This window comes from Tursiops truncatus, chromosome 13 (genome assembly GCF_011762595.2).
Source record: "Tursiops truncatus isolate mTurTru1 chromosome 13, mTurTru1.mat.Y, whole genome shotgun sequence".
NCBI classification, from domain to species: domain Eukaryota; kingdom Metazoa; phylum Chordata; class Mammalia; order Artiodactyla; family Delphinidae; genus Tursiops; species Tursiops truncatus.
In genome coordinates, this window is record NC_047046.1 from 14,485,755 (window position 1) to 14,508,415 (window position 22,661).

Below are 22,661 nucleotides of genomic sequence, written 5' to 3' on the forward strand. Positions count from 1 at the left end.
GTGACAGAGAGGCCCTCGGAGCTGGCCAGGCCCCTGGTGACCCTGGGCCGTGCTTCTCTGAAAGGTCCCCGAGGTGGGCTGGTGCCCGAGGGGTGCTCTGTGCTGGCCACTGGGGGCACCCGGAGTTCACGCCCCAGTCACCGCCTGCGCGGTGCTCCTGGGCCAGCTGGGTAAGAGCCACCCGTGTGCCTGGCACCTGCCCCCTTGCCAGTCTCAGAGTCATGCTCAAGCCGTGGGAAAGAACAAAAATTCTGCCAAGGAGAGCGGGGGCAGCCGTCCAGGAGCCCAAACCTATCCCATCGTTAGCCTCTGGGGGGCGGGGGGGGGCAGTGACAGGCCCGCAGGTCCTAGTTTGCCGCCCTTCTGTTTCCCGGCTCCTACTACCTGCCCAAAGGTCCAAGTTCCAGAGACCGCTGCGCACTTCCGGCAATTATTTGGAAACCCAGAGGGGGCGGCGGGGGCGAAGGAAGCAGGTGTCCGCCCCAGCCCCTCCTGTCCCCCTCCCTCCTCATGACTAACAACATGGTGATGATGGCCTGAGGCTCCGGCCGGGCGGGCCTCCCACCCCTTCCTCACCCTCCCCGAGGGGCCAGCCCCTCCGCGTCCCCGCTTTCTGCCCCATTCGCTCATCCCCTCGTTCAACAGCTGCTCACAGGCACCCACTAGGTGCTAGGCAGTGCGCTGAGGCAGGAGACACGGCCGTGAATGGGGTAGCTCTGTCCCCAGATGAAGAAGCGCCCGCCGGGTAGTGAGAAGTGCTATGGGGCGAGGCGGGCTTGGAGAGCGGGGACCTGTCGACAGCGGCCAGGGGAGTCCTCTGAGGAGGGGACGGGGGAGCAGGGGTCTCCAGGTGGGAGCGCACTTCACGGGCCTGGGAGGGCCCGGCCCAGGCAGTGCCTCGAGATGACCACGGAGAGCTCCCGGAGCGGAGCAGGAGAGCCTGTCCTGGAAGGATCCCTCGGGCTGCTGTTGGCGGGGGAATAGGTGGCCCTGAGGGTGAGGGCGGAAGCAGAGTCCACTGAGAAGGTGCGAGTGCTCGGGTCAGGCAGTTAGCTGCGGAGAAGAGGAGAAGGGTCAGCGTCCGGGTCAGGTTCTTAGGAATGAGATGGAGAAATAGCCTCAAAGAGGTCAAGTCACTTGTCCAAGACCACCTGGAAGAGACCCAAGATGCTGCATCTCGAGGGCGAGCGTTGGGCTAGGCTCTGGGGAGACCCGCTGCCTGCAGGAGCCCCAGACCCAGTGGGGAGGTGGCAGCTAAGGATCGCAGTGGCAATTTGGCCCACCCGGAGGACTTCACAGAGGAGGTGTTGTTTGAACCAGGGAAGGAGAGGCTATTGGGACAGCATCCGACAGCTGCCTCAAAACAAGCCCAGCGTTATCTGGGGGTGAGGCTGACCATGAATGACTGGTTAGACAGCAGAGGGACTGACAGAGTCAATCTAAGCCCAGAGCCTTCCCCCTCCCACCCCCACCCCATTCCCTTCCTGGAGGGCCGAGAGGACCTGCACACCTCCCCCCTCCACCCTTTGTCTCCCTGGCAGTCTCTGGGCAGCACCTGAGACTTTTATGAAAAGAGGAAAGACGGTGGGCTTTGGTGTGTCTTGGGTCCTGGTTTCCTCACTTCCTAGCTGAGTGACCTTAGACTTACCTGTCTTTGCTTCAGTGCTCTCACCTGTGAGAGGTAATAATACCTCCCCATGGGATTGTTGAGAAGATAAGAGCCATAGCACAGAGCAGATAATCAATAGTGTTTGGCACCCTGGGGACATATATTTTGCCGAGCCCACCATGCCCTTTCACACTGTGCATCTACCTCCCCTTCCCCGTCTCCTCACAGAGAACTCCTCTGCATTCTTCAAAGCCCAGGTCAAATGCCCCTCTTCTCTAAAGCCATCTCTAATTGTTTTTCCCTCCATGCCTCATCTGGAGTCCTTGAGCATCCAGTCACCCAGCATTTACTAAACACCTACTGTATGCCAGCCACCTACTATACCATTAAGAGTCTGCGACTCCAAGAGGACAGGAACTTGTTTCCCAACCCCTGCCCTCGCTTTACTTGGCCTCTCTGGAGGTTCTGGCTCCCCCTACATCAGGCAGAGACTCGCTAACCTCTGACCTGCCGGGAAGGGCCTTCCTCCCTTCTTTCCTCGGTGGGTGGAAGATGGGCAGGGGTGGCCGACAGGGCTGGGGGAGAGGCTGCCCCCTGGTGAAGTAGAGACTAAGCCTCCGTGTTTCTCTGTCTCCCGCTCTGTGCTCTCTTCCCCTTTCTCATACCTCCTTTGATGCTCCTTCCCCCTCTTGTCTTTGCTTATTTCTTCTGTCTCATCTCCCCACCCCCACCCTGGGTCTGTACCTGCTCTCCTACCTCCCACCCCTTCCCTCTGTCCCTTCCTGAATCCCCTCCCCCTGCTCCCTGTTTGCTCTCCCCTTCCCTCTCCCTCTCTGTCGTCTCTCTCTTTCTGACTCCCAACCCTCTCGGCTGTTCTTTTCTCCTCTCTTGCCATCTGGGCTCCCGCAGAACCCCCAAAGAAAAAGCGGTCTGTGGTGTTGGACGAGATCCTGGAGCAGCTGGAAGACAGTGAGGACGGCGGTGACGAGCAGACCCTTCAGCCGTGAGCTGGCGCCGAGGGTACGTGGCTGCAGAGCCCTGGGGACGGGGCACAGCCGCTCCGGCTCTGCACCCCCTACCACGGGGGCCGGGCGGGCCGCACCGCCCGGTGGGGCAGCAGCAGCAGGCAGCCCCGCCCTCCACTGGTCCAAGGTCGGAGGGGACGATGGCCTCAGCCCACTGCCCGGGCATCCCGGGCCCCAGGCACTGACTGCGCCTGCTCTGCGCCCAGCACTGCAGGGCCAGAGAACAGGCGCAGGATGCCACCGCGCCGGGCAGGCCCTCGTGGCAGCACGAGGATCTGGAAGTGGCAGAAACCACCGAGCCCTGCGTCCAGCCCAGCCATTGGCGGTTCCCGCACAAGTTCCCCCTCTTGCTTCTCCTCCCAGCAACCCTGAGATGCAGACAGTGCCTCATCGTGCTGGCGCGAAGGCCAGGGTGCAGGGGGACTTCAGGGCTTGCCCCGGGGTGCGCAGCTACATGGGCGCAAGGACCCTCGGGCCCCACTGCCCACGAGCCCGGAACACTCACCAGGCTGAAGGCAGCTCTCTGGAGTTGGGCGCTTTGGGCATGAAGCCCCGCTCCACCCAGCACAGACTGGGGACCCTGCCAAGTCAGCTCAGCTCCCTGGGCCCAGCCTCCTCAATAACTGGTTCCCACCTCAGAGGGCTTTAGCGAGAAAGAAATGTAATAATCGTGAAGAACGCCAGGAACAGTGCTGAGCGTGTGAGGCGGGCTCCAGAAGCTTCTGTTCTCGCTCCCCCTCCAGGGCTGCTAAGCTGGAGTTCCCGCCTCCGTCTCTCCAAGGGACTGCTCACAGCCTGGGACGTGGCCTCTGTCCTGCCCCTTCCTCACCACTTGGGACCACGGGCCCTGGTTCAGTCACAAGAGCGTCTTCCGTCCGTGCTGACCATGGGGCCCCTCACGAAGCACCAAGCTCCAAACCCAGACACCGGCTCATTGGTTGAGCCCGGCTGTGTCGCTAACGGCAGACGCCCTCTACTCACAGGCTGGGGACGCCGTGAAATGCAAACAGGTCCCCAGCCCTGGCAAGCAGCGTCCCAAGGCTCATCCCAGACCTGGGGTGCCCACACCCACTCCCGCCTGGAGATTCACACCAGGAGGGGGATGGTAGAGAGGAAAGAGCTATAACCCGTCTGCCCTGGGTCTGAACCCCAGCTGTGTGACTTTGGACCGGCGAGGTCCCCTCTGACCCTCAGCTTCTCTTTCTATAAAATGGGGGTGATCTAGTACCTACCTCAGAGATGGTGCTCGGACTACATCAGCCAGTCCAAGTAAAGCCCAGAGCAAGCACTCGTCAGCGTTTTTGTCCTTCTTCATTTGGGGCAGCTGGGCCCCGAGTGAGAGCCCAGGGATCTTCTGACTTGCTGTGTAAAATTTGGTCTGTGTATTTTTCTGGGAGGAGGTTTCAGTCCACACCAAGCAGTTTTCGGAGTGGCCTGGAATCCAAGCAAGACCACACAGCGCTGACAGTCCTGCAAGGCTGAGCGTGTCCCCAGCTCCCTGGGGGGCAGGTGCTTCCTGATCCATCCTAGGTTATCCCTGGGACACAATGGAAGCAAAAGACACAGACCCGGAGTGGCTCACATCCCAGCTTTTATAGTGAGGTGTTTCCCCGACATCAGACCGTAGAGCCTGCGTGGGGTCCCTCGGGTGACCAGGCTCCCAAGTTTCCGTGGGTCCCAGGGATGACAGGGCTGGGGTCCACCCCCTCCCTCCCCACTGCTTGTCCCGTTAAGGGCCACGTGGATTCTTCTGGTTAAAGAAGATTGCAGACCCGTGGGCCTGGCACGGGAGGAGGCGACATTGGCACCGGCTTCACTGAGGGTACTAGAATGTCCCCAGATCGGAATTCACCACCTCCTGCTGTTGCCATGCCAGCTCGGGCTCTGCATTCAGACCATTCTGGGTTCCTGGTAACATCCACCACTCGCCAGCCTTGTGAGTGTGGGCCAGTGACTTAACCTTCGATTCCTCAGTCTTCTCATCTTTAAAATGGGATGGTGCTAACAGCACCTCCATATACCGGGGGTATTGTGAGGCCCAGAGAGCTTCAGGCACCTGCAGGAGGTGAATCTGACCCCAGGGCCTCGGGTCTTTCTTGACCTTCATGCTTTACTGTCTTCCCTGCGTCCAGAAGAAAAAGCAAGCAAGCCCTGGCCCGAGCCCAGAGAAAGCTCAGGACCAGCAGAGGAGCGAGGGGGTCGCGAAGCCCATGGCCTGAGGGCGCAGCAGGCGGGAAAGCCACCAGCCGCTCAGCCAGCTGCACGCAGGGAGACTGTGGCCCCTTCCCTCCTGCCTGCCCGTCCCACCCTGTCGTCTGTACCCCCAACCCTGGGGGCTTACTGTCTCGGGGGGAAGGGCTCCCCCATAAGCAAATGGAAGCAGTCACTTCAACTCCCCTAGAGATCTCGGGGGGTACCCATCACCCCACCTTCGTGCCACACCTGGCCCTCACCAACGCCCATAGCAGACTCCACGCTGCCCCAGGAGCACTGCATTCTCCACATGCAGCCCTGAGCTGGATCATGGGGAATGTAGTGTAAAGCCCTTCGGCCCTGCCCCCGCGTGCACACGTGGAGTAAAACCACACTCTTCACCACGATGAGCAAGAAGGTCCTGCCTCCCCTGCCCCTGCCGCTCACTTACTGCTCTCCGACCTGGAAGCACAGTCCCACCCCAGGGCCTTTGCACTTGCTCTTTACTCTGCCTGGGACACCCTTCCTCCACTTTCTTCCTGTTTCCTTCCCCCATCTCCACCAGCCACTCTGAGATCTTCATTTAAGCTTCCCTCCCTTCCTCAGAGAGACAGCCCCGTCCACCTTATGGAAAGTAGCCACGTTCCGTTCCTCTCCATGCCCAGCCCCTGCCCCCATGTCGTCCTCAGCCGATCCTGTCCCTGTTCCTTTCAGTCACAGCACCTGGCGCCTGGAGGCTGAACAAGTGTCTCAGTAACCCTGAGCCCTGTCCTCCACCCCTTTGAAAGTAACTCTTTAAATAGGAACTACTAAAGCTCTAGTCATTTTTATTATCATAATCATCATCGGCATTATTATTGGTATTCTGGAATAAAAAGTATAGTTAGGTAATAATAAAATAAAGCCAGGTCTTTAGCCTGGCCCAGAGGAGGGCCCGCCTTTCCCCCTTTGAGGGAGAGGGACTGCGTGAAAGCATTTCAGAAGAAAAGCCTCCACCCAGTGTGTGCCGGGTGAACTGGGGAGACTCCGGGCCTTGGAGCCAAGGCCCTGGGGAGATTGATGGTCACTGTTGCCACCAGAGCAGTGGGGCACGGGGGGAGCTTTCAGGGAGGGGGCTTCAGGTGAGTTCGAATGATGATGGGACATCAGAGGTCCCAAACCACCAGAAGACCTAGGAGAGAAATTCCAGAAATAAAGCACGGAGGTCGCACCTGAGGAAGCACGAGCATTCTGAGGTGGGTCGTGGTGGAAAGGAGCCCGTGTATCCAGGAAGGCAGCCTGGAGGGAGTGACCTCTGCCCAGCAGCCCCCGAGCAGGCCAAGCAGAGACGTGGTTTACCCAGTTGCTCCTCATACGAAGCCAAAGCCAGACTCAGGATGGGCCCACGGTTGCCGTGGTGCAGTCGGGAAATAAGTGAGCCCCTCCCCCAGAAACGGCCGGTGTCGCTGTGCTTATTCCTAACCGTTTCCATCCTGGGGTTCCCCGTGGGCACCAATGCCATTGCCACAGTAGACCGGAAGCCAGGCTCGGGCCCTTGTGTCAGCGCTTGTAGGTCATTCCACAGACCCTCAGCCGTGGGGTGATCCCAGGGTGTGAGGTCTGCCCCCTTCCTCCCTGGGAAACGCAAGCTGGCATCCTCCAGCCGGTTTGCACGCTCTGCAGGGGCTGGTGTGGAAGATCACAGGGCTGGAGTAAGCCCAGGTCCCAGCGGAAGCACCTTGACCCTGGGAGGGCGCCAGGCATTTTGCAGTGTCTCAGAAAGGAAAGGGGGGGGAACGGCACAGGCCAGAGGCAGAGAGAGGGTGGTGGAGTTAAGTCCTCAAACCAACAGCTAATCCTCACCCCCAATCATTCATTCATTCATCCATCGAACACTAGGCATCCCTCTGCACTTGGCACTGTGCTGGGTGCCAGGAATACCGGGACAGAAACACTGGATCCACACGGGAGTTTGTCTCCTGGGCTTGAAGACCCGAGAATCAGGCAGAAGACAGTTTCCAGGGGCCTTTGCCCCCGTGTTTGTCCTCCTTTCCTTTTGCCGCCGCCTTGGGCTCTTTTGTCTTTTGTGGCGGGGCCCGTCCCTCCCAGCGCCTGTCTGTGCTCTGCAGTATCTAGGAAAGGATTAGTGCAAGCCGAGCATGGAGGCTTTGGTGAGCAGAGCCGAGTTTGGTTTCAACATCTAATTCAATTTGTTCTGCCGAGATTGAAATATGAAATGGTTGCCAGTCAAACGTTCAAAGGACGGCGAAGGGAGAGTGAGCGCCTGCTGAAATTTGAATTTTAATGAAAATGACTTTAACCCTTTGGTACGCCTTGCAGAAATGAAACGCGCTCCCCTCCCACGAAAAAGCCTCTCTGGTTCTCTTTGCTGAGCTTCGCTAATAACATGCGATCATTTTTTTCAGCAGTATTAATAATAACAGATTAATAGAATCCTGGCTTAATAATAAATTTGTTCTCCTATCTTGCCCCAGCCACTGAAATAGGCACCTTCCCCTAGCTGACTTTTCCAAACCCCACGCCAGACAAGCCAGGCCCCCGTGTTGCATGCCCTCGTAACACCTAAGCGCCTCCCTGGCCCCTGTCACAGCTGTAAATGGTTGTCTGTGTCGCGGTTTCGTGTCTGTCCTCCCTCCTGGGGTTGTCAGCCCCAGGAGGGCAGGGTCCATGCCTGTTCCCTGTGCACCGCGTCTCCTGTGCCTCTCGGGCAGGAAGTGTTTGGTAAATATGTGATGAAGGAACGAACGCCAACTTTGTCCTCCCAGCAGCTGTGGGAGGTAAGTTTACGAGATTGTACAGAAGTGGAGCCTCCAAGGGGGAGGCGACATTCCCAGGTGACATGGCACAAGGGGCTGGCCCCGGGACTCGCGCCCAGCTCCAGGTAGCGGGAAGCCCGAGTTCCAACCTGCCTCGAGCTCTCCTACCCCGGGCGGCGGGGCAGCACGTGCTCGCAGGAGAGCCTGGCCCCACTCGGGGCCTTAATGCACACCCTCCTCTCGTCACCCCTGCACTGCGGGCTGCGCTGCTGTCCCATTTTACAGATGTACTCGAGGCTCAGGAAGGAAGGCCGGCGTGTGCCGGAAATCAAAAATCTGACCTCAGGGCGGCTTGAATGAAAGGCATCCAGTCATTTTTCCCCTGCCAGGTCTCTCCCTGCTCAGCACCTACTTACCATGAACTCCTAACATGCTGTTTGATTTTAATACCATCGAATGCCGTCCATCCCCAGTGCATGGGCACATGTTGGGGCTCAGTGGGGCTGTGGAGGGCACCAGGGTAGAGCATGAGGGTGATGGGGTACCCCCGAGACCCGCGGAGGACGGTCACCTCCCGAAGGCAGAGCCCATGACCTCATCCCCGGGGGCTCCCGTTGCTGCAGAGCCCAAGGAGAGGTCTGAACCTGAAACACCTGGGCGCATGCATCCCAAGATGTTTGCTCAGGCTGCTGTGCACCAGACCCAGCCCTGGGTGCTGGGAGAGACACTCCCGGGTCCCCAGGAGCTGACAGTGGGATGTGGGGAGACAGACAGCAAGCAGATGTTTTCTCCTCTGGTGCTACTGAGGCTGCTTTCTGTACGGGGTGTCCGGAGGGACCGAGGGAGGACTCCCCAAGGAGGTGGCGTGAGAGCAGAGCGAGAAGGAAGGGACGGAGGGGCAGTGGGACTGGGAAGACCACTGTGTAGGCTCAACTGGGCTGCCGAGCCCAGGGCCCCTGCAGTAATCCAGGGGAGGCGTGGCAGCTTCAGCCAGCAGAGGAGGTGACAGGCGGCCGGGTCCCAGATGTTTTGAAGGTGGAGCCCAGGGGACAGACTAGAGGTCTGGCTGTGGGCTGCGGGGCACCATGGTCTGGGCCCTTAGCCCCGGGAAGACAGAAGCCAGCATGTGCTGAGACAGGCCACATGCAGGAGCTGGCCCAGAGGAGAAACCAGGAGTTGGGTTTTTACCGCGTTCACTTGGAGAGAGCTGTCGGGTGGAGATGGAGAGCTTCCCAGAGGTTGCGTGTCTCCAGTTCAGGAGAGCGGGCTGGACCAAAAGTGTAACAGGAAATCATCTGTTTTTCTTTAGGAAATCTAAGAAGCAGCGTGGAGGCTCACAGCCGCGTGCAGGCAGAGCTGGGATGTCCTCACTCAAAGCTCACCAGTTCCCAGTTCATTTTGAAGCCACTTTTAGGTGGTTCCAAACTCTCTTGACCACAGGACCCCTTTTTCCAAGCAAAAGTCTTAGAAAAACCAAGAACCCCAATGTAGAAAACAGAGAAAGTAGAACCGCTCTATTCAAAGTCAGGGTGTAAGGGCCCCCCACGTGTTCATCCTCCCTGTCAGGAGTTGGTTGGAAAACCACTGATGTAAACATGTCTCATGAAGGATGGAGTGCAGGCTTCGTGGTACACGAGGTGATTTTAGGCAGCCCATAAACTTTATTTTTTTTAATTTTTAACTTACGGGTTTATTTTCACATGCATGTTACAATTGGAAATATACAGCTAGCTCATCAAGCCAATGGTTTTGCCAAGCCCTAAGGAGGAGGTAAAAAAAATAGTGAATTTGTATAAAGAAAATTATTAAGAACATGAATGTGATACAAAGAAGTGGTAAAGGGGGCTTCCCTGGTGGCGCAGTGGTTGAGGGTCCACCTGCCGATGCAGGGGACACAGGTTCGTGCCCCGATCCGGGAAGATCCCACAGGCTGCAGAGCGGCTGGGCCCGTGAGCCATGGCCGCTGGGCCTGCGCGTCCGGAGCCTGTGCTCCGCAACGGGAGAGGCCACAGCAGTGAGAGGCCCGCGTACGGAAAAAAAAAAAAAGAGAGAGACAGAAGTGGTAAAGGGAATTTCCTGGTTGTCCAGTGGTTAGGACCCCATGCTTTCACTGCCAAGAGCCTGAGTTCAATCCCTGGTCAGGGAGCTAAGATCCTGCAAGCCACACAGCTTGGCCAAAAAAAAAAAAGTGGTAAATAAGGGACATGAGTGATCTAAACTGGGGGTTGGTAGTCTGCGGGCCTGTGGACCAGGTCCAGCTGCTGCCTGTTTGTAAAAATAAAGTTTTATTGGCACACAGCCATGCCCATTGGTTTACAGATGGTCTAGGCTGCCCTCCTGCTGCAGTAGCAGAGCTGGGTAGTTGAAACAGAGACTGTATGGCCTGCAGAGCCCAAAATATTTACCGTCTGGACCTTAACATCAAGTTTGCCAATCCCTGATCTAAAGCAAGCCCCTCTAATCTTGCAGCTCAGAAAGCCAGAGCCAGAGAGGGCGGGTGGCTTCCCCAAGGTCACACCGTGGCACTGCTCCCCATTCTGTGCCCTTCCCATCCTGCCACCTCTGCCCAGACCCAGCCAGGCTCCCTGGGCCAGAATCCCAGCTCTGCCACTTGCCTGCAGCGTGACCTTGACCTTGCTCCTCGGCCTCTCTGTGCCTCGGTCTCCTCATCTGTGAACTGAGAACAACGGCCGTACGACTCCTGGAGTTGTGAGGATCAAGTGAGTACAGTATGGTCCCTGCCATGCAGCAAGCACTGTACGAGCGTTCGCCATAGTTACCCCATTCCCCAGCGTAAGGCGTGTCCCCGGGCCCCGGCAGGCTCTCGCCATCACCCACCACGCAGCACAAACCCCGAGCCCAGGGCCTTCTGGCTCAGCAGCAAAATAAGAGGGGCCCTGCAATCTAATTAGAGCATCGCCAGAAGCCAGGGCTGCGTCCCCTCCAGCTTCTTTAATAGACCCCACTTCCCCTTAATTGCAGCTCTCATGAAAGGGATCCACTGGGGCTGCAGTGCCCCATCCTTGGGCTCAGGCCAACAGCAGACATTTCTCTGTAGTCGTGCAGATTTCTGGACGGCAGCTGCTTCTGCCTTCCCTAGGAACTGTCTGGAGCCCTCCTTCTCCTGGACCCCCCAAAACATTCCAGGCGGTAATATCGCCGCCATCTTGCATGTCTGTGTGTCGCCCCGCGGTTTACAAGGTGCTCTCGCAGCCTTGAGTCTCGGCTGCAACAAGGCAGAGGCTGTCGCTCTCATTGCCCAGGTGAGGAAACTGAGGCTAGAGGACTGCAGTGAGCCGCGCATGGCTAACACTCCAGGAAGATGCTGGAACAAGGCAGGCCCCCTTGCCTCCAGGCATCTTCACTGGCCACCGCCCACAGTCAAAGTTTTGGCTGCTTGGGAGAAGGAAGGACGCTTGAGGAGTGGTGGGCCACATAAGACATAGCCTAAAACACTGGTTCCTTTAATGATTCTCAAACTGTATTTCCCAGAGGAGCTGGGATGTGGGTCCAGAGCCCTTAAGCCCCTCCCCGTCCAGTATTTCTAGTCTTGGGTTCAGTTGCCCAGCCCTCAAAGAATAAGCATCTCACCGCAACAGTTCTGAGCTGGGAGATCTTTTGTAGACTGAAATGCTAGCCAGCTTCTTCACCTGGTGCGCAACCAAAGAACAGAAGCCAGCTAGAGATGCAGCCAACTGTGGTGGCCTTGCAGACGGACGGTGTATTAGAGTGTGTTTCCCCTGCTGTGACAGACCCCAAAATCAGTGGTTTCAAGAAGATGGAGGCGGACTTCTCTCACGTGACATTGGGAAGGTGAGCACGCTCGCTCTGACAGGGCACTGCATAGTGGCAGGGACCTGGCTGCCTCCAGATCACACGGCCAGGAGGGCTCTCTCTGTGCAGGACCCGGCCAGCAGGAGGACACAGCCTGGGCCGCCTCATGTCACTTCTGCCCGCATCTCTTTGGCCAGGACAGAGTCACATGGTCAAACCTGCCTTCAAGGAACACTGGGAAATAGTCTTTCTCCTGGGTGACCGTCGGCCCATTAAGACATGGAGGTCCCGGTGCTGCAGGAAGCAGGAGAGGGAGTGTGGGAGTGGCTATAGCAGCATCTGCCGTGGACGCAGCCAGGCTGCTGCCCGGCGTCTTCACGGGTCATTGTCAAGATCAATTTCACTGTCCCTGATTGTCACCTTTTGAGCTGACTTTAGAACTCAGCCCCACGTGAGCGCCATTCACAGATCCAAAAATATTCTTCCATGGATTCTTTTTTTAAATTTTTATTGGAGTCTAGTTGCTTTACGATCTTGTGTGTGTTTCTGCTATACAGCAAAGTGAATCAGCTATACGTATACATATATGCGTTCTTTTTTGGATTCCCCTCCCATTTAGGTCACAGCATTGAGTAGAGCTCCCTGTGCTATACAGTGGGTTCTCATTAGTTATCTATTTTTTTAAAATTTATTTTATTTATTTATTTTTGGCTGTGTTGGGTCTTCGCTGCTGTGCACGGGCTTTCTCTAGTTGTGGCGAGCAGGGGCTACTCTTTGTTGCAGTGCACGGGCTTCTCATTGCGGTGGCTTCTCTTGTTGCGGAGCACGGGCTCTAGGCACACAGGCTTCAGTAGTTGTGGCACGTGGGCTCAGTAGTTGTGGCTCACGGGCTCTAGAGCACAGGCTCAGTAGTTGTGGCGCATGGGCTTAGTTGCTCCGTGGCATGTGGGATCTTCCCGGACCAGGGCTCGAACCCGTGTCCCCTGCATTGGCAGGCAGATTCTTAACCACTGCGCCACCGGGGAAGCCCTAGTTATCTATTTTATACATAGTATCAATAGTATATGTATGTCAATCCCAATCTCCCAATTCATCCCACCCTCCCCGTTTCCCCCTTGGTGTCCATACGGTCGTTCTCTACGTCTGTGTCTCTATTTCTGCTTTGTAAATAAGATCGTCTACACCAATATTTTCAGATTCCACATACATGTGTTAATATACAATGTTTGTTTTTCTGACTTACTTCACACCATATGACAGTCTCTAGGTCCATCCACGTCTCTACAAACGACCCAATTTCATTCCTTTTTGTGGCTCAGTAATGTTCCATTGCACACACATACCACATCTTTCCATGGATTCTTAACGCAAGAATTTGGATAACGGGTTTAGGGCCCAAGCGCTAGGTGTCAATGAAAAACCCCAGAAAAGCGTGAGGCTCTTGTCGCTTACACGCAGCTTACGCGCGAAGACAGGTTTGCTTACTGCCCCGTTGGCCAAAGCAAGTCACATGGCGGAGCTCAAAGTCAGCAAGGGAGGGGACTAGCAAAATGCATGGACGTGGTGGTGGAGGGGGTGAAAATCGGGCCGTGAGTGCAGTCAGGATCCCACACACGACTTAGCATACCCTGCACCCATCCCTTCCCTTGGGGACCATCTTAGTGCCAGCACCCATCTGTGGCCCGGATGACTGGGACACCTCGTCTCCCACTTTCCCCCACTGTTTCCCACCTGCTCATCCTTCGTGTCTCGACGCCACTGGCTCTGAGCAGTCTCCCCCCTCCCCCTGGCCACCCAAGACTCGGGTGCCCTCCCTCAGAGCTTCTCAGGGTTGTCACTGCCACGGTGCTTCCTCATGGCACAGAGTGTGTGTGCTCTGTCCCCAAAGGAAGCCTTCGAGGGCTTGTCCACAAGTGCGGGGCGGGGAGGGGCTCCCACTAAGCGTTTGCTGGAACCCAGGTCGCCCCTAGTCCGACCTCTGGAGAAGCAGGCCATGAAGGGACTCTTTACTGCCAAACCCAGGAAAGTCCTAGCCAGGCAGGTGAGCCCAGCCTCCGAGATGAATCCTCTCTCTTCCGGAGCGTTCGCGCTGCCAAGGGACCCAGATGGCACTCATCAAGCCCCTGGGTGTCACTGGGCCAGCGAGTTAATATCCTCCTGCTGGAAATTTCTCTGCTCTTTGCCCTCTGATCGTCACAGCCACGTGGGCCCCAGAGCTGCCCAGGGGTCACTGACAGATTCCCTCCAGCCGGGCAGCCTCAACCCCAATCCTCCTCGAGGAAGGGGAGCCGGCCCCTCCCCACAGTGCCCTGAGCGCCCAGTACGTGGGACATGGTTCCATCCCCGCCCCACCCCCCTTTTAAAATAAGCCCTCGGGTTTCAAAACAAAAAACAAAAAAAAAACCCCGTTCCTTCTGGTTCCCAAGACTCAGTCCGTTCCAACCTTGTTTTCTTTGGGAAACGTTTGAATTTCGAAATCGGAGTTTGGATTTAGCTTCATTTCTCTGCATACTGACCCCTCTCCAATCCCTAGGCCTCCCTGCCCTGGCTTTCGAAGCCGGGAATCAGGGCTGGGCGCACCGCCCGTCTCGTTTTGCAGGCCTGGGCTTGTGAAGCAGACCTTCCCTGTTCCTGCTTGGAGAGGCCAGCCTTGAACTTCCAAGCATCTGGAAAGCGGTCCCCGTTTCCGCATCTCTCGTCTGTTCAGCTGGGTGTCTGATCTGCGAAGAAGCATATAGACAGATCTATGCTTTCAGCCCCCACTCAGCAAAGCAGCTTTTCAGGATGGAGAGGGGCTTGCATGTTCTCTGAGCTGATCGTCAATATTTACTTTCACGCCATCTTGCCTGCAGCAAAAGCCCCCGGACCCTCAAGACACGGTACTTGCCAGAAACCCAAGCCCTTGGGGGTGAGAGGTTAAGTTCCTCCCTTTAACCCTGAAGCACAGGCTTGAGAATCACACCAGCCTAGGTTCTGCTTCCCAGGTTCCTGAATCTCTGCATCTGCTCCGTCTGCAAACAGAAAACACTGTCCCTCCCAGGGGGTTTCAAGCCCAGGGGAGATGTGAGCTGAGCCACAGCCCGGGGCCTAGTCCGGGGGAAGCACTTTACCATGCATCCCACCAAGTTTTACTGAACGCTACCCTGTGCCAGGCACCAGATGGTGAGCCAGGGGTACAAGACTAGGTCCCCATGGAACTCAACCCCAAACACCGGAAGCGAGATTGCAGACCGGGATGCCCCTGCGGTGTGTGCGTGCAGACATAGTGCGGTGCACCAGGAGAATAAGGCTGGGGAGCCTGACTCAGATGGGGGTGCTGGGGAGGCACCTCTCAGAAGTGATGTCCCAGCTGCGGGGGGAGCGGGTAGCTAGGCAGAGAGGAAGAGGAGGTCCGGGTGGGAGGAACGGCCGTGCAAAGGTGGAGCGGTGAGAACTGGGGAGGCTGGCTGCTGGCCTCCCTCCGCCCCAGCCCCCGGCCCCTCCTCCCTGCCGCCATCCGGACTGGGAAACCCAGCTGGTACCTCCCGGTCCCGGCCACTGCTGGGCATGGACGGCCGTCAGCCAGGGACCGCCGCTGTGTGCCGGGGCCGCTCAGATCCCCGCGTCCTCAGAGCAGACACCTCCCCAAGGCAGAGTCACGTGGCAGCTGACTGAGGTTTCAGATGTATCCACTTATGAATATCAATCAGGCCTGGTAATTCACAGTAAGTGGGCTCCAGATTGACTAATAAGCAAGGCTTTCACCCCAAACCAGGGCCGGGGAAGGAGAGTGGCAATGGCGTGCGGCGGCGGGCAGGTGTGGGCACGATGTGACCGGAATTGGGAAACCTGAAGGCAGGGCTGCAGATGGCAGTGGCCCGTGGCCACTCGCTCCCACAAGGGGCTGCCAGACAGCTTGGGGAGCAGGGGTCCCTTCACAGCAGCCAGCGCCCTCGGGGGAGCTGGGGGCAGGCTCTGGGCCCGGGACACAGAGCACATGGAAGGGGCTGGGAGAGGGGACGCAGCCTCTCAGGGGTGCTGACACCCACCCTGGCGTCTGGCTGGCATTGAGGGTTTGGGACCCCAAACCCGGCCCCTCTGAGGGAGAGGAGGTTAACCTCTCCCTCAGGGATCTCCTGACCGCAGTTACGGGGTCCAGCCAGAGACCCCAGGAGAGACCGGTTGCCTGGGGCAGACCATCCCAGGAGGACCCACCCCCTCGTCACCAAGTGAGGAAGAGCTGGTCCTGGCCTGGGAGTTGCAAGCACTTCCCGTGGGTGACAAGCTCGCTAACCCTCCCCGCAGCCTGAGGTCAGGGAATCTGAATCATGCACAGCTGGGTGGGAAAAGCCAGACTGCTGGGTCAAAATCCCGGCTCCACTGCTTACGACAAGCTCTGTGACCTCAGGACCAAGTGGCCTGGCTTTCTGTGCCTCGGTCTCCTCTTCTGTAAAATGGGGATGACAGGAACGCCCACCTCGGAGGATTCAGTGAGCGGGCCTGGGCGGGGGATCGCCCTGCTGTGTGACTCAGGCTAGACACTGCACCTCTCGGAGCCAGGGCCCCATCCACAGGCTGAAAGAGACATAAAGCCCCCAGCACACTGTGGGCTTGGGAGAGGGTCCTTCCTCCCTTCTCTTGGCCTCCCCCATTGTGGGCTTGGTTCATCCACCATCCTAAGTGACCATAATCACCACTGCTCTAAACACGGATTAACTTACTTAATCCTTCACCTCCCCGCGAGATGGGCACCATTATCACCATCCTCGTCTCCACTGAGGAAGCAGAAACCCAGAGAGGTCAGGTGCTTTGCCCAAGACCACACAGCTCCAGGGTCAGCCAGGGTGGGAAGCAGGCGGCCAACTCCGGGCTGTGCTCTTCACCTCCAGGCTGCGTCCCCACTACTCCCCACCCCGTCCTGACCCTCCGTGTCTGCCTCTGCCTGGAAACACAGCCCCACCCATTTGAGAAAGGCTGGCAAGGCTCTGAACCACCCTTTCTGCCCGTTCCTGTGAGCTGGAAGCTTCCCTCCAGCCAGGCTGCTGGCAGGCAGAGCCTGTCCCTTTTCCTCTCGCACCTGGAGGAGTGTTTGGACTCTTAACCAGAGCTCGCGGGGCGTCTGCAGAGATTACATCCTACTGCATCCTTGACTTTCCTGGTGTGATGCCACCTTGGTGCCACAGTCCCTAATTATTAGGACGAAACCCGTTCCGAGAAGCGGCATCCACCCTCCCACCCCGTCCTCCCCGTGTGTGTGGGAGCGGCATCAGTGTTCAGACGCCCAGCGAGGACCCGTGCTGTGTCTCCAAAGGCAGTCGCTTCTGTCAGGGATGGAGGTCAACCCAGAGTAAGGACTTGAGTAACCGGGGACCCACATTAGAAGACCCTGAGCCCTCCGGGCACACCTGTGACAGAGTCTCAGGGCTGGGGTCTGAGTCCTAATGACTCAGCCATCTTTCTCTGAGAGCTAAGTTCTGGCCCTGTGGATTCAACGATAAAATGAAGTCCAATCATCCAGGATTGAATGCTCACCACAGCCCTGCAACCCACGGGCACTGCTCTTTCCCCCCATTTTTCAGTTGGGGAAACTGAGGCTCGAGGCTATTCCGGGGACATCCCCAGAGTCTCCCAGCTCCGGAGAGGCTGGGGTGTTCCTGCTGGATCTCCCTGACGTTCATCCCCAAGCCCCAGACCGCCCGCCGAGGCCTTTGAGAGAGAGCGCGTGCGTTTATTCATTCATCAGAACGTTGACCGGCACCTTCCCTGGGCCAGGTCCCGGGGTCCAGGGGGAAGAGGGCAGACAGAGCCCCTGCCCCTCGGGGCCCGCAGGCTGGGCGGGAGTGGACTGCTGAGATGGGGGGGACGCTCCAGGGGCCCTGGGGAGGTTCCTAGCTCCGCTGAGGCATGTGTGTCTGTGGGTCCTTTGTGCAAAGGACAGGGGAGTCACGCACATGCAGCTCTGGGTCGTCCGGAGCTTAGCCTCGGCTTCAGACAAGCAGCCAGGACGCGTATTCAGTGTCCTCCACGCCCCTCCCCACTGCACCGGCTCTTCCTCTGATTCAGGGCAACAAACAGGTAGTTTAAAAACCGCAGCCTCTGTGACCCAGGGAGGCAAAGAGGTCGGTCGCCTTCATCACAAACAAAGCCTGGGTCCATCCTCGAAGTACCTGTAATATAACGTCAGGCAGAGAGAAGGGCTGGAGATCAGAGCACGGAGATGGCACCGGAAGTGGGGGCGGGGGGACAGCTTCACATGGGCTCAGGGACGGTCCCACGGATGAGGGGACAGTCATCTTCCATCCCTGGGTCCTTGTGAGGATCAGCTGAGCCGAAGCTCACCAGGGGCCACAGCTTAGCGCCTGGCATGAAGTAAGTGCTCAGTAAACGGCTCCGTGGGGGCGATAAGCGTTGTTTGCCTTACGATTCTCCGTCCCACTGATTCTTAAGCAGATGCCGGGTCAGCTCCAAACTCCCCAGTAGAAACTACAAAGATGGATGATATTAACGAGGGGCCGTGGGGAATAGTTGAGCCAACTTGCTGCTGCTGCTAATTTTCATCTGCATCTCAAGTGGGCCTCCGGGCCTCCGAGCTGCAGGGGAGCCTGGCGTGGATTTGGGGGGTGCCGCAGGCACCTGCCTCCTGGTCCAGGGCCTTCCAGTTATCCCTGCTCCGTGGAGTGGTGAGGGCTGGCCATCGGAGCTCAGGAAGCCCAGCCCACTGCCTCCCATGAAACACTGGGTAGTTTCTCATTTTCCCCTTGAGCAGTTTCACAGCCCAGTTAAACCTGCAGCAAAGGCTCGCTGGGATGGAGACCCAGGCCCAGGAAAGGAGGTGGGTGAGGGGAATAAATACACCCTGCGTGGTGCCCTGCCCCTGCCAACAACAAATGAGAAATAACCAGGAAGAGCTCAAGGGAGAAAGTGATTTACAGATCCCAGCCCGGGCCCCTCCCTGGACCCAGTATTAGCCAAATACATAAATATCCCCAGCATATAGATTCCACTTGGGACATTTATTTTGCAAACCAGGCTGCAGGCTATACAAAGACACCCCGTTTCAGCTCTTTTAAAGCAGAGGTTTGCCCCCTGGCTTATACCCCTAAAGTGTGGTTCCGCCGCAGAATTCTTTTGCTAATTGAGATACTCTTTAAGCGGCCAGCCAGACGACCATCTTTCGTTTATCAGGGCTGTGTTTGAGTTGGAAGTGCTTCTGTTGAGAGCCTCCCCTGAGCCAGGTTCTTACGAATAATGCCTGTCTGTACTGTGTGAGTGGGGCTCACGTGCCCATTGTCCAGATGCGGAAACAGAGGTCCAGAGAGATGGACTACCTTCTCCAGGGTTACACAGCTCAGAAACAGCAGAGTCAGGGCCCAGGATCTGTCTGGTTCCACAGCCAGCGCTTTTTCCAAAAAATACCCTGTTGGGCAGGGGCAGTGAGGGAGACAGGGGTCGCTCTGCACCCATCATCTCGTAAAGGGTCTCCTTTTCAGGCTGGTCTGGGGTCCAGGCAGTTCCAGGCCAGCCGCCATCCTGATAGCATCATTTTACCTTCCGGCTCACTGTTCCCCTTTGTAGCTTGCTTTCAATCAGCGTGAGCCGCTGAAATGAGATACCCCTGCAAGTGTCAGCCCAGGCCCACAGGCAGGCCGGACACCACATACGGGCATCTCCAGGTGCTTTCCCTCCCCTTAGAACCCAAATCAGATTTGAGCAGGGACTGTCCAGGCTGGGCTGCACTGAGCCCGGCTTCGCGGGGCCTCAAAGCGTCCAAGGCTTCGGGGGCCCAGCCCCGCCGTATCCCTGCCTACCTTCGTCCCAGTCTCCAGCCTCGCGATAATTCTCAGAACAGAATCGTCCAGCTCGGGCCTCGGGGCTTGGCCTTGCAGGCCCTCTGGGGAGCATTGCGTGCCCTCGTTTCCTTCAAGAGGCTTTCCTTCCATCACCGTGTAAAGTAGGGTCCCCCGACACGCTCTAATCCTCCTGACTCGGTTTCATTTTCTTCCTAGCACTTAACAGCCTCTGACGTGCTTTCTGTTGATCTGTTTATTATCCGTTCCGCCCTCCCCATCAACTAGAATGTTCCCTGGGGGCAGGTGTGTCCTCTTGGTCACTGTCCAGTCCTCAGAGCCCAGCACAGCTCCTGGGACAAAGGCGGGCAGATACCGAGCGAAGGAATCGCTTTGGCAGGTACAGAGTGGTTTCTTCCTCCTTCAGTAAGGACGGCCCCGCCAGGCGAGTCTCAGCCCCACTTCACAGATGAGAAGACTAGGCCCCGGGGCCCGTCCAGGTGCAGAGAGTCGCCGTTTCAACCTTCAGGGGTGGCGGCCACAGGATGCTCTCCCCTCCATGAAGGAGGGATGTCCAACTCTCGGCAAACTGCTGCTGCTCTCTGAAAGTGACAAAGGGGAATCAAACCAGTCAAGAAGTTGGAAAGTTGGGTCGGCCGATGTGGCTCTGAGCCCCGGGCGGGGCTGCAGCTGCCGTCTGCACCGGAGCCGGAGCGCCGCGGGGTCTGGGGGTTTGCTGGCAGACGGCGGCTGAAGGCTCGCGCCTCGACTTAGTTAGAATGCAGCCGTTAGATCGCTCCCTCCTCTCTGATGGCGGCAAGTGATTGACACTTACAAATTACCCAGCCGAAAGTGTCGAGTCTTTGACCCCTGAGTAACATCTTTGGCAAGCCTGAGATTTGCCGGCATTTTGTCATCTAATTACTACAAATCCCTTGAAAATTCACTGGCTGGTGAATTTTTAATGCGGGGCAATTTCAATGTGATGCATTGCCCAGATGGGTTCTTGCGTTTCTCACCTCTCTCTCTCTCTCTCTTTCCCTCTCTCTCGGTCTTTCCTCTTCTCTCTCTCTCGTGCTCACACTCCATCCCTCTTTGCTTAACTTTAATAATCTCACAAACTTCTGAATGAGCTTGTAGCAAGCCCCCAGCCTGAGTCTGGGCAGAGCTGTTGGAGGATGTGCTGTCTGCCCATCTGATCATGTCTGTGCTCTGTTCTTTGGAAATGGGCATAAGACTGACCATCAGAAGAACATTTCATCCTTGCCTCCCAGCCAGCCTGTGCGTCTCTGCCTTCTCCCCCTCGATTTCCCCAACTAGCACAAAAGACTAAGATGCACAAATAAACCAGCCTCCTCTATGACACGCCGTGCAAGTGGTTACTTTCCCCGCGCAAAGGGGCTGGTGACTGTTTGCAGGGTTGGTTACTTTCACGCTAAATCCTTGGGCAAAGCAAGTATTTCAGCACATTATTTTATTTTTTCCCCTCGTTCTTTAGACCCTCGGAGGATGGCACTCACTGAGGCAGGGTAGAGATGCTGCCTTTTCGGAGCAGAGGAGAGATTGTACCTTTCACTCTGGGTACCTGGACAGCCTCCTGCCTCCCCCGACCCCGAGGGGAAGCCCTACTTTCTCCATCCAAGCACCACACTGACCCGCCCGTGCTGCAGAATGAACTTGGAACTTCAACCCCCAGGATGCCAGCACTTAGGGCTTGCTCCCCACAGGAGCAAAACTGTCCTCAAACCACGAGTGAGGAATGGCCCATGAATGGGAAATCCAGCTCCATTCTCTCTCGGAGGGTCGCCCTCCCGTTCCTACTCAGTTTTTAAATATTTCTTATGCTTTGTTTTTTCTTCACCTTTTCTCTGCATATCAGATTCTTATTTTTAATACAAAAACAAGAGGCCTTTGAAACTTCATCCCCAGAACAGCCCTCGGTGTTAGGTTTTCCGAGTTGACAACACGGAGGGTGAAGACCGCGGTCGCATCTGTGTTCTGGCTGTTGACCTCGTGGAGATAAGTCCCCTCCAGCCACCCACCCGCTCTCCGTCCCCCTATTCAGGGAAACGAGGTTTCGCTTTTCAGCCCCATTTCTGGTTACATGTGTACACGGCTGATAAAATATTCCACTTCACCCCTTCTCCCCATGGGACCTGCCGTCTTACGGGAAGAGGGTTTGTATGACAGCGACCGCGACAGCCCGCGTGTCGCCTGGAAACCGCAGTTGGGGCGGGGAGGCAACTCTCTCCCTGCAGCTCCTCTTTATTCAGATTCCCTCTTCTGGTTCTGAGAACGGCCGTCGCTGGAGAAAAAAAGCCCTAAGCCTCCTCTATGGGCTCCGGACAAGGCCCAGGCGGTCGCCCTCCCGTCCTTGAAAGGGGAGATATTGCCCAAGTCCCACCCGTTTGCTGCCACCTTCCCTGGACATCCCCTGGGGCCACCCAGACACGCAGAGCGGTCAGCTCTGCCCCGGCTGTGACTGCTCAGGGCTTCAGCTCCCCTTCCCTGAACACCCTCGAAAGTTGGGGCCAGAACAGAATCCGGGTGGCAACAGGTTCCAAAGAAGCAAACGTGGCTGGACGGAGGGGACCCAGCAACCGGAGAAGGGGCTGGGCACTGTTTACGGGGACGGGGATGTCACGGCCAGCGGAGGTCGTCCAGGAAGGAAGGAGATGAAGGAGGTCTGTGGATGGGATGTGACACCGCACTGAAGACACTGACCCCTGCTCTTCTCTCCGCTCGCTGGCTTCTCTCACATCTCCCTTCACCTGTAACTCATGTTCTCAAATCCAGAACATTCCAAAGGCCAAAGCGGGGCTGAGGGAGACATCCCCAAGGTTGTTTCTAACCTCCTTTTTCAAAAAGCATCAGCTCCCTTTGCTCTGCGTACACGGGAGCGGGGACTTTGCACCCAGCGTTCTGAAAGCTGCCCCCGCAGGTCTGTGTCTGCAGAGCTCCTGCAGGCTGGATGCCGAGGGGCAGAGCCACAGATCCTGTGCAAAAAAAGAGCTTCGAATAGGATGCGGGGTTACTGGAGGGGCAGAGTCTTCCAAAAGATTGGAAGAAGCTGGGGTTCCAATAAGAACACGACCAGCATTTAATAAGCACCCACTCGGCGCCAGGCACCAGGGTGGCAAAGATGAGTGACGTGGTCTTGGCGTCGACGGGCTGAAGTTTAGTGGGAAAGACCTTTGCATGCAGATTTTCTCTTAGAAGGGGAGCATCAAGGTGGGAGGTCGCCACGGTGAAGGCAGGGCAGCTACAGTGGCCTTCGTGGGCGAGGAACCACACGTGCCTTGAGACCCCTCTAAGGGGGGCTTGGCAATTTTCAGGCAAGTCTTTTTCAAACAAAGGTGCCCACTTGCATTTTGTGTGAAACACAGCCCAGTGCCTCCATGCCGTGGTTCGATGAGCACAAACTAGCAACGCTGGGACCACATAAAAAGAAATGCATTGGGGCTTAAAAATAAGAGAGAGGAAAATAATAACAATAAAATAAGAGAGCACTGCAGATGGTTAATTCTGTTAATCTGCC

General features: G+C 57.0%; 1 protein-coding gene across 8 annotated transcripts in view; it reads left to right on the forward strand.

The window, feature by feature from the left end:
* The window catches only part of RBM19 (RNA binding motif protein 19), a 138,585-nt gene extending 117,534 nt beyond the window's left edge, over window positions 1-21,051 (forward strand). For 2 of the 8 annotated variants that reach the window (XM_033836959.2, XM_073790134.1), the window contains exon 24: window positions 8,893-9,881. In XM_033836959.2, the coding sequence (XP_033692850.1) occupies window positions 8,893-9,017 (125 nt within the window). In that variant the 3' untranslated portion in view covers window positions 9,018-9,881. Of the gene's footprint in view, window positions 1-2,518; window positions 3,923-8,892; window positions 9,882-20,621 lie in introns of those variants that run through there. The other 6 variants (XM_073790140.1, XM_073790135.1, XM_073790139.1 and 3 more) reach the window with 5 other exon arrangements.
* Window positions 21,052-22,661: the final 1,610 nt, after the last annotated feature.